The sequence below is a fragment of the Plectropomus leopardus genome, chromosome 8, assembly GCF_026936395.1.
Source record: "Plectropomus leopardus strain MGB_pleo_1.0 chromosome 8, ASM2693639v1, whole genome shotgun sequence".
Classification (NCBI taxonomy): domain Eukaryota; kingdom Metazoa; phylum Chordata; class Actinopteri; order Perciformes; family Serranidae; genus Plectropomus; species Plectropomus leopardus.
The window spans coordinates 13,988,549-14,003,381 of record NC_142183.1 but is presented as its reverse complement, the minus strand read 5'-3'; the positions used below and the strand labels follow the sequence as shown (position 1 = coordinate 14,003,381).

At 39.1% G+C, this 14,833-nt stretch overlaps 1 protein-coding gene across 2 annotated transcripts in view; it reads right to left on the bottom strand.

The window, feature by feature from the left end:
* The window catches only part of ocrl (OCRL inositol polyphosphate-5-phosphatase), a 28,692-nt gene that overhangs the window by 12,420 nt on the left and 1,439 nt on the right, over positions 1-14,833 (bottom strand). For both annotated transcript variants that reach the window (XM_088080919.1, XM_042492798.2), the window contains exons 2-17: positions 13,997-14,076; positions 11,181-11,272; positions 10,258-10,296; positions 9,782-9,895; positions 7,044-7,232; positions 6,647-6,887; positions 6,329-6,502; positions 6,109-6,210; positions 5,884-5,998; positions 4,562-4,678; positions 4,035-4,216; positions 3,696-3,807; positions 2,532-2,641; positions 1,928-2,063; positions 1,705-1,815; positions 1,347-1,512 (exon numbers count right to left, since the gene is read on the bottom strand). In XM_088080919.1, the coding sequence (XP_087937045.1) occupies positions 1,347-1,512; positions 1,705-1,815; positions 1,928-2,063; positions 2,532-2,641; positions 3,696-3,807; positions 4,035-4,216; positions 4,562-4,678; positions 5,884-5,998; positions 6,109-6,210; positions 6,329-6,502; positions 6,647-6,887; positions 7,044-7,232; positions 9,782-9,895; positions 10,258-10,296; positions 11,181-11,272; positions 13,997-14,076 (2,080 nt within the window). The remainder of the gene's footprint in view (positions 1-1,346; positions 1,513-1,704; positions 1,816-1,927; positions 2,064-2,531; positions 2,642-3,695; positions 3,808-4,034; positions 4,217-4,561; positions 4,679-5,883; positions 5,999-6,108; positions 6,211-6,328; positions 6,503-6,646; positions 6,888-7,043; positions 7,233-9,781; positions 9,896-10,257; positions 10,297-11,180; positions 11,273-13,996; positions 14,077-14,833) is intronic.

Genomic DNA, 14,833 nt, shown 5'->3' with positions numbered 1-14,833 from the left:
ACAGCTTTTGGCAGTTGGAGCAGAGAAAAAGGCGAGCAGCAGTGAAGTTGTCTGGTTGCAGTAAGTGCACAGTGTAGGTTACCGTTTTGAATTAACACTGCAGCTCCTAAATATAAAGAAGTTCCTGTGTCTTGCTTACCAGCTGCTCGGCAAAAGTGATGTGAGAGTCCGGGGCTACAAACGGGAGCAGAGTGTGCTGCTCTCTGGCTCTGTTCAGAGAGCAGCACACTCAGCTCTGCCTGTGTTGCAAAATTTAGACAAATAGATATTGATTCACTGCCCTTTTTTATTGGGCATCCACCTCACTCTGTGCACTGTGAGAAATAATAGAAGAACAGAAACTTAAAGCCCAGATAAACGCTTCAGGTCAGACACAGCCAAAACACATCCTGCACAGAGCAGAAAGATGCATAGATTAAAAGGAGAACACATCTATAGCGTGTGATGTGTGAAGTGAAAAACACATCTGATACGCCTGTGGTCTTGACATGGGCAATTTTTTTTTCCCCCAGATGCCCTTGAACACAGGCTGTCCATGGTGATAATTTAACATTAATTACTGTGTTTATTATATTTCATATCACACGCCATATGCACACCTCATCTTAAAAAAATGAAAACAAAATTAAACGAGAGCAACACTGCCTGCCTGCCTTCTGTGGCGCCCGTTTTAACAGGTTAGAGCAGCCACACTGCCCGCAGGTGTGACGCTGCTCTGGTGTAGCTTGGCTGCTGATCTGCTGCAGAACATGTAGAGATTCAGTGTAGCCTATTTTTTTTCACAAAACGCATGCAGTTTTTAGCAAAAATTGACAGTGAAAATGATCCTCTGAAAATTTATAGACACCATACCACCCTTCACTACAGTTTAAATCTCTTTATCTGTCACAGACATAAAAAATATATAAATATTTATTTATAACACTTATGGCTTTCCTTTCAAAATAATAGTCTTCTGATGTTTCTATGGACAGAATCTCTAATTGTTGACCCACGGCTTTTTATTGTGAAATACTTGCACATCTTGCACAGCTTTAAATTGCAATGACTGAGTACTGAGCAGTAGGCTGCTCCTGTCTGTGTGAACACCGCAGCAGTTCAGCGATGTAGCCCTCACACAGGAAGTGTGACCCAAGTGTAAAGAGCTCAACCCTACGTTAGATATCACATGAGCGGAGTATTAAGGTCACGCGGTTATTAACACAGCCCCAGATACAACAAAATGTATAATCTTCCCTTTTACATTTCATTACCAATAATTAAAATATTACATGGTCAGAGATGTAAAATTCGAGCTGACAAGCCTATGGACAATGAAAAAAGAAAAGGCTGTTAATCAGACTTACTTGGTTCTAAGAATCCATCGCTTGGCTCGGCACGAAGCCAAGGCTTACAATACTGCGAGTCATTGAGTTTGGGGATGAAGGCAAAGTGACAGGGGACCTGCCCGTCGTTTGTTATTAGGAAACGCTCCTTCTGAAGCTGCCGGAATTTCACATTCTCAAATGTAAACTGCAGGACAGAGAGAGAAATAACATAAACACATTTTCAGTAACTATATCTATAAAGTTTAGGAGCCATTCTAACAAGCTACTCTGTTCTGTTTCAGAGGGTATCAGTGATTAGTGCTTCAGATGATATCACTGAGTAAGGACTATAAGACAGACTGTCAGTATGATGAGTGCATGTGACTTTATTTCGTACCTCTCTCCTGCTCAGAGTTACAGACGGGAGGAAATCGTTCTCCATTCTGTCCATCGCCCGAACAATCTCCTCAAACACCTTTTTGTGGCGCTGCTCATTTACCACTTTAACCTGTTACAAAACACAAAGGTCCCTTACATTAAAATTAATAACATAACGGTGTGTTTGAACCAAAATCAGTTAGTTTATTCTTCTTACTTTACTTGACAATATAGCATCTTACCCCGACACTGAAGAGAGCGCTGACCGGCTTATGGTCACTCGTTTGCAGCTCCATGTGACTCCGGTATTTGTGCTGCTTGACATTGTTGCCCCTCCACAGGATCCTGTCACACCAAGCCGGGACACGGCACTTCCCGCTGCAGGAAAAAGTCACAGTTTCTGAGAAATCGTTGAAGGTCAGATGTCAGACAGACATTCGGTTTTGCTGATTCTGTGTTAGTTTAATGATAGGGGAGCTTTTTTCCAGCCCTATTAGCAAAATTTAATCAGGATTCCAGAATAGAAAAACTAAAACTGAGGACAACTTGGCAACAGCAATACAAAGTCCTGAAGTGAGTCTGTGTGTTAAATAACTGAAAACTAGAATTCTTGAGTTATGGCCAAAAACACGTTTCGTGAAGTCTCAGAGGCACCTTTGACCAACAAACTCTAATCAGTTCATTCCTGAGTCCAAGTAGATGTTTGTGCCAAATTTGAAGAAACTGTCCCACAAGAATGGGACATGCATACGTGCATATATACACACAGACATTCGGACAATTCGAAAACATACTGCCTTAGACTGTAGCAGTCACTGGCACAAAGGCATACAAATATGTTTTTACCTTGAGTCCCATCGGTCGGTTTTAGGGTCGTACTTGTAGGTGGGAATGAAGTTGATGTCTCCCTCCATGAAGTCTGTGAACGCTCTCTTCGTCTGCCGCTGAATGTTCAGCTACATGATGACAAGTAGCAACAGTATTATTCAGTGAAAGAGTAATCCTCGATCATTACCACACAGATTGAGGAGGAAATCACGGCAGATTAAAAACACAGCAAGCGTGGCAATCTTTAGCAACCTGTGTAATAATGCTATTTGCAAAACAGCTTCCATTATACATTTGCCAAATTCTGCTTATCATTAAATTACTCATTTTTTTTAACTTTTGGTTTAATTTTGCAATTCACACAATCCAAACTGATAGTTGATTTGCACCTTTTTCCATATCTCCCTTTTAAACACGACACTGTCATAGTACGACACCCCTGAAGCAGTTTATGGATTCAGTGCCTTACTGAAGGGCATCTCAGCTGCCCGTCTACAGTTCATACAGGGGGACTTGAACCAGCAACCCTCCAGTTCCCAAGCCAAGTCCCCACAAACTGAGCTACCGCCACCACCAGTGTATTTATTTACCATCATATTTACTGTCATACATTTACACACCAAAGAGTTGCAAAACAAGGTTTACCCTTTGAGGACACAGGGACAAATTTGGCATTTTTTGATTACATATCTGCTATGAGGTTGTGGTGGGGCTTGTTTTCAAATATTTGCTATAGATTTTTACTTTAAACTGCAGGTGCACATTTTCACACACACACACACACACACACTTTTTTAATAACTTCTTTTTTTTGTTTTACTTTTCCTATATGTTTTTTTCTTTTTATATTTTTATGGGGGCACATTGCACATTATTATCTCATATTGGGGGTTATTTGTCTGTTTATATCCCATGGGGTGATGTTTTCCTCTTCACTTTATGCATGTTGTTTTCTTAAATGTGTAAACTGAAAAACAAAGTTGGTAAAAAGAGCTGCAAAAATTTTTATTTTACTGATGGCTACTGAAGAAAAGTAACGGCTCAAATTCTCTTATTTAGTGTCAACATGACTGCATACAAGATTGATTAATTTGGTAATACTTTTAAAACTGCCAAAGAAGGAAACTGTAATTGATTATAAAAACAGAATCCGTGCTAAGTTTTCTTTAAACAGTCTCTTACCTGATCAACCTCCTGAAGCTTTTTCAGCTCATTCTGAGAAATGTGCTGTTTGACCTCAGCAGCATCGTAAAGGAACAGACGATAGTTTAAATCCCCGAGCCAGATGACCACACTGAAACGCAAACAGATACAGAGATACTTAAAACAACAGATTCACAGCAACAACTCTGTTCTGAATATGGTTATCCCTATCCCTAATGTGAAAAAAGAAAGAAATCCTTTACAGCTATGGTGAACAAACCTCAATCTGGTGATACAAGCACAACCAATGAGTGTGAAATCAGACTTTGCACATTAATTCAATGTTCTCACTCTGGACATAATGACTGAGGAACTCACTCATGCTTGACAATAGTGAGAGGGGGGTAGTCCAGTAAGTGGAAGGTCATGCGGGCGCAGATATCTTTGTAGTCCTGGTTGCGGCGCTCAAAGTCTTCCACATGTGCTGCTAGATGGGAGTTGACAATACAGAAACTAGTGTTGTGGAAAACAAACCTCACTGCCACGCCTCCTTTGTTTCCCTGCAAAAAATAAATAAAATAAAGATCAGACATTCATTTAGTCCCTTATTTTAATTTAGGGAAATATAGGCAGAAAGGTCTTTGTAACAAATATTGACTAAATCAAAGAGAAGCCAAGTGCGACATCCTGTAAAAACTGTGATCAGAATCATATTAGCTTCGTTATACTGTGTAGTTAGTATAATCTTTCAAAAACCAAACAGCTTTTGATAATATTTGGCAAAAATTTAGACTATGGGCAAGGAACAAGTGATGTTTCGTGGTGATCTAGATCTAGTAGCAGCTCTAGAAAATAAATATTTCTTAACGCAGAGCGATCCCCCCCCCCAAGAAATGTGAACGTACCATTTTTCCCATGATTCCCGTCCCCACATGCTCTGCTGCTATTTCTTTTATGTGATTCTTGTGAGTCTTTTTGACATACACCACAAGCATCATCCCAACCAGACGGATGATGCGAACCTGTCGACGTAAAGAAAAATAAAACAAGTTAGCACATTTACCAATGTATTTATCAACATGGCAGAGAGAAAAGAACTGTTCTACACAGCATTAATTCATGGTAAATGGCTGTATTTGAATGGCGCTTTTTTATTCAATTTGCATTACAGTCAACCATTCATTCACACACACACACACACACACACACACACACACACAGGGAAAAATGTATTATTATTTATTTCTATATCATTGCAATGGGTTAGGTGATGGGTTGAAACAAAGCACAGATATAAATCAATTTTAAAAACTATACAAAAAGATTTTTGGCAGGTATTTGGATGAGGAAAAGGTTGTTATTTGGGTGTTTGTATAAATTTTCTAACACTGGTGGATATTTAGATTGTAAATAAAATTGAGAGAGTTATTTATTTCTTTAATGAGGTAGTAGGTAGGGAAGTAGTAACCAGGGATGGTTGTTTGTGCACTAGTTGTAAATAAAATTGGGAATTTTTTGACGTAATTTATGTGTTAAAAGAAAAGAAAGTGAGAAAGGGGCAGGGATATAGAAGTTTTACTTCTACTTGCCCCTTTTTGGACACTGTACTTTTGTTTTGATGTTTTGTTTATAATAAGTTTTAATTTTTGGGTCGAAATAAAGTCATTCATTCATTTATTCATTCAGTGTCTTGGCCAGGGACTAGGGATGCTAATTTAGAATGATTTTTGTGACTGTTAGCCGTCCCTCGTTAACAGACCATTAACCGGCAAATCAAATCTTATTTCATATGACCTGCACGTAGCGTACTGCATCCCCTGCCCTTCTCTCTCTCTCTCTCTCTGCTGTGGGAGTGTGACCTCCACACTGGGATGTGGAGAGTGTGTCTGCCTCCCACACACAGCGACAAAGCTAACTATTAGCATCACATGTCTAACTTTACCTTGCAGGTTTAATGACAGTCAAACCGTTTCAGTGTCAGCGTAAGTTACATGTTTCCAATCTGGACAGCAGCAGACTTCAATGTCTCATCATCTCCCTCCGTAGCCCCAGTATATTATATTTACTGTATATTTTGGCTGTTAAACTGACAGTATAAAGAGGTTGTTTTCACTATTGTTATTATGGTTAACTGTTAAACAGATAATCATTAACAACCCGACCAAAGACACTTATAAATCTGGACAGGAGGAGCTGGGGATAAAGTAATCTTTTTTTTTTTACTCACCCTCTTGTACTTGGCTTTCGGGTGTAAGCTCCTCTCCACAGCTTCCACCCACAGCTGCTCCTTGGACGAGTCCATGTAGAAGAAAGCTTCAGTGCTCAGGTCCAGTTCTTGAAAACTAGAGTCACAAACCAAGTTATCGTATTGAATGTTAGTGAAGCAAGACCAGAAGACAATTTGTCCAATTTCATGGTCAGTAAACGTGCTGTGAGATAAATCGTCACTGACCCCAGAGCATAAAGATCAGGAGGTTCTGTGTCACAGCAGAGCCACGGCTCGAGGCTGCTGTCTGGAGACTGGCCGTTCACGTTCCACGTACCCGTGAAAAACCTAAAAGAGCAAAAACAAAGAGCGGTGTTTATGCAGACATTGTAGAGTTAATGTGTGCCGCAGCATCGCTGTTATATATCAAAACTAATAATATAGAGAAAAAAGAAGCTCCTCTTACTTGAAGTTTTGGATGTCCACGTACTCGTTCTCCTTCTTACCCAGGCGGTGTTTGATGAGGTATTCTCTTTGTCCTGCCTGACTGGAGAACATGGCCTGTCTCATGGTGTTGGTGGTGGGGCTTTCGCACCAAGACGTCGGCCTGTCCACTCGGTCAAACCCAGACCTAAAACTACTGGAGTGGGAAAAGTAAACATCATTTAGCACCAGCAGCATTTTGGATGGATTCCCCTCACTGAGCCTATTTGGCTTCATGATATTCAGCCAGTTTCCAGTGTTTCCAGTAAACCTGACATGATGTCATGAGAGGTCAACTTACTCTGGTCTGGAGTTGTCTTTGGTCTGAAGGGAGACAGCTCTGTCTTTAGGGACCGGTGGAGGAGGCAGAGGATTGGATGGAGTGTAGGAGGCTTTGCGAGGAGGTAGCGGGGGCTGAGGAGGAGGAGGAGGCTCTCTCGCAGCAACTATGCGATTCTGGTGGTTCTTCTTTTCCTCCACTTTGAGAGTGTGGTTGAAGTTGTCCTCGAATCCGAAGTCTGAGGCAAGTGATTGAACTGGATCTTCAGAAACAGTTTAAAAAAAACAGAGGATTTAATCTAACAGCAATAAAAACAAAGAACTTTTGGCTTTATATTCAAAGTAGATACCACTTGTGCATGTTATTTTCTGAACTGCTGGATTCACCTAAATGTAAACACAGCGTATGTGCATATTACCTGTGTTTGTCTGATTTGTTGACCTGCTGTTGTTGAGATTGGGAGGCAGTGCTGTGGTAGATTTGGGTGGGTTGACTCCAGAGCTCACAGAGTTAGCCGTCTTGTTTGCTCTTTGCGGAGGGATGGGGACGGGACCTCTCACGGCTGTTGGTGCAAGCGGCTCCATCGCTTTGGTGAGTTTGGATTCAACTAAGAAAATTAAACAGCACCATCAGAAGGCAGCACAAAATGATCCAACACAAACCTACTCAAGCATCTTTCTGGTAAATATTTTATGATGTGTGAAGAATAAAATGTGCTACAGCTTCCTCAACAAAGATGTTACTGTGTCTTATTAAACTTTACATAAGTAAGTTCACATCCTGTTTCAACTGGCCGCACTGAATGTCAATATGAACACAGATAAAAAAAATAAGCCAACACCCAGACGAGCAATGTTGTCATTACAGGAAGTAGACTGGGTTCCTGCAGCTTAAGGTATGACAGAGCTAAGACTTTTTAATGCCACTCAGATTTCACTTTAAGACCATTTTTTTAATAACTAAAATTGAAGAGGGACAATTTTATTCTGGCCAAATATTGTAACATAAAACATGGCCTTTTTACCTTTTATAGGGGAACACATGGAAGACACTGAACATATTATATAGTCATAAAAGTTTGGGTTTCTTTTGTTTTTTTTAGTTTAGAGGAGGAAATATCTGGTATTTCTGGATGGATTCCTATAATGAAGAGTTCAAGAAAAGGAAGTGATTAAATTATTTAACAAAGACTTTTGAAATCTACAACCAATGAAGGCCTTGTTATTACATTAATAAATTCAGTGCCTTGTAAGACTTTTTTTGGGTTCACAGGAGCCCTGGTAGAGTACACCAGCTGACAGGCGGCTGGTTGCTAATAACACTGAAGAGGGCAGTTCAGCAGGAGTACTCCTAATTACGACAGCATGATACAATTATCAACTCGTGAATAAAAGTAAATGTGAGTGGTTCACAGTGAAACTGGACAAACAGGATCTAAATATAGAAGTAATTAGTAATTATAGCTCACTGCATGATTATGATCCTACATAAAAATCTATTATTTCTCAAAGGTGTTGGTCAGTGAGGTGGCAACCAAAACATGGATTTAATAGCCACAGTTTACACTGAAAAGTGAAACTGCAAAAAAAAAACCTCTCACTTGCTGTATGAATAGAGACATTTACAGGAACCTTTTTAAAGTGAAATGTCATACACACCAGTCAGAATATGTGTAAACCTTTAAGACCCATTATGCCCATTTTCAGGTTCATAGTTGTATTTTCACAAAAATAAAAGCTTCTTAATACAACCAGACATGTTCCAGCATGAATATGAGCTGAAAATGGGGAATGTTTCCCTGGTGTTAGCATGTAGCTATATGCATGTTAACAGTTTACTTGTAGCTGGGGAATGACTGCGACAGAGAATAGTGGCAGTTTTTTTGGGCTTTTGCCTTTTATTGGGACAGGGCAGCTTAGGTGTGAAAGGGGGAGAGAGGTGGGAAGTCATGCAGCAAAGGGCTGAATCAAACCCACGACCGCTGCGGCGAGGACATAGCCTCTGTACATGCCTGCTCTACCAACTGTTTTTACTGTGAAAAATCACCATCAAAAGCTTCTAGACCAGTGGTCCGCAACTGGTGGGTCCAATCTGGATGGGTCGCAAGTGACTTGCAAACATGTTAAGTCTGTAAAAAGCACACTTTATTTTGAAGCACAGTGAATTTCTAGCACAGAGCTTTTATTTTGAAGTGCCATTTCCTATGGTTGAGCAACTATTTCGTTTCCCCATACTTGTTATTATTTGGCCTATTAACATGCTGTGAATTTGCAGCTTTTTTATGTCACTGATCTTGAAGCATAATGTGCATTTTTTTGGTTGCAGTTCTATTTATTTAAGAAGTTTTAGGTAATTTCACTTTATTCTTGCAATATCTTTTACGTCACTATGTTCTAAGCCTATATGCTGTTTCCATTTTGTGCAATAAAATTGTACATTTGGTGATTTATCTTATTGTTGGACCTTGAATTTATGACTGAGGACAAAACCTGAACCCATTGGTGGGACCAGTTGGTAACCACTGTTCTAGACACAACCAGACATCGGTAATATGATCCAAAATCAGCAACCAAGTTTATATGTTTCCCTGAAGTTTGCATGCAGCTTAATGTAGCACACTTGCATTTGTGTGCCTGGAGTAGATGACCATATAAAAGAAATCTTTCAGCCTATGACAACATATTATGACCAGAGAAGAAAAAAAATGTTGGAAAAGGAGAGTACAAAATGGTAAGAAACCTGAGGTTTTGTCTCATAGCTATTACTTCTACATAGATTAACCTCATTATTTGGCCATGTTTAATATGAACACCCTTCGCTGTAACACTCTTAGTGAGACAAAATACAGAAATGCATAACATATCGCCTTCAACAATCTCTAAAAAAGTTACAAAAATGTGCTCGTTGAGTTGAAGAGTATGACTAGGCTAAAGCGAAACAGTAAGAATGAAGGCATGACGTTGGCTTTAGGCACCAATAAAAGGTGGATCTGATTTCAAACACTGCAGCCAAGGGACTCTGTGCCGCTGAGTGGGTGGCAAGAATACACTGGAAATCAGTGAGTGGTGTAATCCAACCTCAGTGAATAAATGTTGGATGAGTAATTAAATATTTAATCATCCAACTGCTTAGACTACCGACAGAGTGACGTCTTACCTTGTTGCTGAGCGCTCTTCACCTGCGCTAAGAAAGTCTGCGTCCGATCATCATCCTGGAGTTCTAACAGCAGCTCTGGGGCTTTTTCCCCTTTGATTCGTATCCTAACGCAGGCTTGAGAGGGAAAACACACACACTTACACACATGTTGGACACCTTAAGACTTTGCAAATGCATTAGAAATGCAGACTGTCTAGGAAACAAAGAAAAGTGATTTAACAGTGAACTAATTCAGCATTCTTTCAGAGAGCTCTGGCAACTCATGACCAGTGTCTGCTACTAAATAAAGGATGTAGACATTCAGCTGAAGGCATGCTCTAAAAATGGGGCTGTGTTGCAATGAATGCCATGCTTTAGTTTTTTTTTCCACAATACATGCCTATTTTACTTATGCCGACTTGCTTGAAGCACCAAAACAACATTTTCTGCAGAAAGAGGAATTAGTTTCACATGAAGAAGAAAAAAAAAATACTTACAATTGACTGAGAAGTTAATAAGAAGAGCCTCTTCGGCCTCTGTAACGAAAGAGGACAGACAGCTTAAAAAGTGCAGTCCAAAGGTCTGTTGTGGGAGTAAACCTGAGGTGTTATAAATTATTTCAACAGGCTCAGGTCTGTTGATTTTTAAATATTGTTTCCCATGTGCAAAGGAAATGCTCCCTGGACTTTCGCTTCTACACCACTGTGACATGACCTTGAGTAAACAGTAACACTAGTATGCACAACCATGGTTAAAGAATGTGAAGAAGTCATATAAATGAAGAATAGTCTGTAGCAGCTGGCAACTTAAGGTCCAGTATGTAGGATTTTGGGGTATTTAGTTGTATCTGTCTAGCAGTGAGGATTGTAGGTTGTAACCAGCTGAAACGTCTCCTAATTGTTCATCACTCAAGAGGATTTTAATTAATTAATTAATATTAATTATCCACAAGGATGTCTTTGCAAAAAACAAACGGGCCAGGTGATTAAAACTGGCAAAAACACTGAAAAGGCAATTTAACATTTTAAAAAATCTGTGTATATTCCCGACACTCTTGTCGCAGAGAGGCTGCAAACTACGGTGGCCAATGCGTGAAAACATGAATGGTCCTATACAGAGCCAGTGTTTGTCTGTTCTGTGCTACTGTTGAAACATGGCGGTACAACATGGCGATCTCCATAAACGAGGACCCGCTCAGGTGTCGATCTACACAGCTCATTCTAAGGTAACAAAAACACAACAATTCTTATTTTCAGGTAATTAAGACACTAAAGAAAACACTTATTATATTCCATTTCTGCCTTTTTATCCCCCAAATCCTATAAACTGGACCTTTAAAACATCCAAAATATGTGATTACTCTTTCATACCCAAAACAGTTAATACTGTCAAATTAATATTGAAAACAAAAGGCACATACCTCGCACAATTTCAAATTTACCATTGATGGGTATATTCAGCTGAGCCACTGGACGAGACACAACAGCGTCAGGGGTGGCCAAAACACCCAATCTGGATGAAAACAGCACACTTAACATCAGCTCTGTAATGTGTTAAAATCATTTAAGATTATCAATAAAATCATCTCAAACACAAAGCATATACAGATGGGCTGCAGCAGTTTCTCATTAAAGCCATTTTCTTGCAATTAAAATTGTGTTGCATGCACGCAACATTTGTGATGCATCATGGGTAAATGTATTAGGATTAGATTGAAATAATCAAGTAATTAAATGTGAATTTAAGATTTAAAAAAAAATCTGAAATGCACATGCACACATGCAAAAAGTCTCTTTTGGTTTAATGCACAGTCCAGTTGCTTTAGTTGAATAAGCAAACAATAAAGTAACAAGTGTTCTGCTTTAGTCAAGCTTTGTTGACAAAAGGCCAGTGTAGCAGCCTGGCATACGTTCAACAGAGCTAAAGCTTTGAGCAGCAGAAGCGGCTTCAAATCTGATGAGGGTTAATGTGGGCAAGGTCATATTTCACTCTCTAACAATGGATGACTAACAGTGAGGGTCAAAGCAGCACGCTGGGCACAGCCCACATTTCCTGTCCACTTCACAATAAGTCTGATTACTGTTGAAGAGAGGAAAATGATTCAGCCTCGCTCAACTGAAAGACACGCAGTTCTTAAGAGTCAGCAAGGGCCCCTCTGATGTCGTAACCTACATTAAAATCAACAAGGGACCTTCTTACGGGCGTGGACGAAATAACAGAAACAACTTACAAAACAGGAGCTCTGAATTTAATATACATGTTGCAGACTGTCAGACATGTTGCTTCAACTCAATGTTTATTCTTGAGAGACTTTAGTTTAAAGTTTATTTTATCTGCACTCTTTCCACATCTGTAAGATGCCTCATTTCACCTTAAAATAACTTTAAAATATTTGTTTTTACACCTGTAATATAACTGCAAATTGGCATTAATGCATCAGCCATAAAGTCTGCCAAAGTGTGACCTGTGACAAACACACTAAAATAATAACAAAAAAAGCAAAACCATAACAAGATATCTAATTAAAACACTAAAAGAAAGCTTCAAAGATGACCATAAACACTTTAGACAGTTTCAACTGGATCTGAACACTGAAAAACAATTTGCATTGCTGCTTGTTCTGTCATTTTGTTCACACTGCGATAACAAGAGCACATACCATAATGACAAAACTGTCAACAGATATCACCTTCATAGGTTTACACTGAGGTGTTGAAATATCTGTGCAGCACCAACTAAAACACTGACAGCATCTAAAACACTGACAGCATCTAAAACACTGACAGCATCTAAAACACTGACAGCATCTAAAACACTGACAGCATCTGGTTTCTATGACTAGTATCCACCATGTTTCCTTGTCTGGAGTGGAGTTAAGTGTCTGCGGTTTTAACACAGTTAGCTGAGGACGGAGCTCGGGTGCCCATGTGAGTCTCATTACACTCCAGGACTAAGTGGAGGAATACTGGATAATGCTTAGTGAGCTGACTGCTGCTTGGTAAATGCTTTCTCTCTCAAGCGAACGCCAAACGTCACAACCTGCTACAATCACAAACAACACTGATGGTTAGACACACCCACTGCTGTCACCCATAACATTCCCTTTCACAAAATAAATACTGAAGCTACCAAGACACCAGTGAAAATCCTGTTAATGTAACACTGAAAGATGCCCTGTAGATGACTTTTTGACCTCTGAAGAGGTCAGAGAAGACTTATTGATCCATGAAGCAACAAAATTATTTCAGCTGGAAATACAGCAATTCTAGGGTTGAGCAATATGGAGAAAATTAAAAATCAGTGTATTTTTTATATTTTATATTGTGAGACTTTTTTAGGGTTGACTATGAGTGCTTTCAGAAATTATTAACACGATAAGATTTTTGATAAATAGTCACAAGTAATGTAGTTATAATGACTGAGTGGGTAATTGACAAAGTCTGGTAAGTTTAGAAAATTATATCACTAAACTGTAATGCAGCCTTTAAAGGCAGAAAATATGATAATACGATATCCAAAATTTGAGATGATATGCGGTCTCATGATAGATATAATACTGATATATTACCCAGACCAGTTTGTGACTATGACATGCAACATTTGTTGCAGGACCTCAGCTTCTGTGTTTGACCAGGATTATTTGTTTATTTGATCCCTCAGGTCTTCTGTCTAGCAACAGAAAAACCTCATGCAAATGCAAAATATTTGTTTGTTTTTACTAGAAGTACACCTGACACGTTTGAGTTAGCTGCACAAACTGCCTCCAACGTCTAAAATCAACTCATTTGATAAAATAGGACAACCAACCGTCAAACACAATAATCAAACTGTACAATCTAAATAATATTGCCAATATCATGGTGCAAACCTTTTTGATACAACAAATTTTTAATTTTTACCACCTTGATTTTAATTAATTTTCACATTAAAAGCCATGTTTGGCCTGAAAAGCAACACACCTATTCAATGCACGCCTACTGCAGAAAGCATTAAATTTATAACAGCTCCCAGATTACAAATCCTGCCCATAAAACAAACTGCAAGTATCTACCTTCAAACACAGAAAAAGCTGCCAAAAACTGGGCTTTCATCAGAATAAAGCAAAAGCTTAAGGAAGCAAATGCCGCAGATTAACATCTAATATCTCGAGGTGTTCAGAGCCGCTTTAAAGCCTCTGACATCTCACCATCAGTAAAAATGCAAGGATTTTCAGCCATCAGGTTATCTGATACTTACATAAACTCTCCACTGCGCTCAATTAGTGACAGTAGTCTGGGCTCCTTCTGGCCAGCCCTCAGCTCCTGACCTCTCACAGTGTGAGCATCACAATCAAGGAATTATTTTGACTGAGGATGAGAAATGTGCTTGGACATCAAAAGCACTGAGTTGTTATTTTGATTAATCAGGCAAAAAGGGACTGTCATTTTATGATTGATAGTTAGAGACTGTTCTTTATTTATCAGAGGAGGGGGGTGGCTGGGGTGTGAGTTCAGTTTAGTTTCTCATTTTTCACCCTCCCCGAAGCTACAACTATTTTATCTTGAGCCTCCCTGAGTGACTTGAGGAAAATGCATGACCCTCCTTTCTGCATAAATTAATTTTTAGATGTTAAAAATTTATTCGTTCATGTTTAAGAGTTGCAGACGAAATCCTGAAGTTGAAAAAAAAAACCTTATTTTTTTACTCTTGTTGTGAATGCTGGTTAACGAGTGTAGTTCATTGTAAACAAATTTTATTTGTAGAATAAAGTGATTTTGAGGAGATATAATAATTTTATTATCAGATTTAGTTATGTTTTTTTTCGGATGGAAGCATTCTGTTCATCTCACATAGTAGCACGCAGGCTCAGTGTTAAAGGTCGTGTGATGATCTCGGACGTTGCCGGGTTTAGGCTTCATCTCACACAGGTTTTATTTCGGTTTGGGATGTAGCTAATTTTTTTTAGCCAATATAGAACACTAAAGGTGACGTATGCATTATATTAAGTGTTAAATCGTTATACATTCTGACAGCAATCGCTGATTAATTCTTCACTAAATTTGCTAATTGCCAACTAATTACTCTGAATGTGTT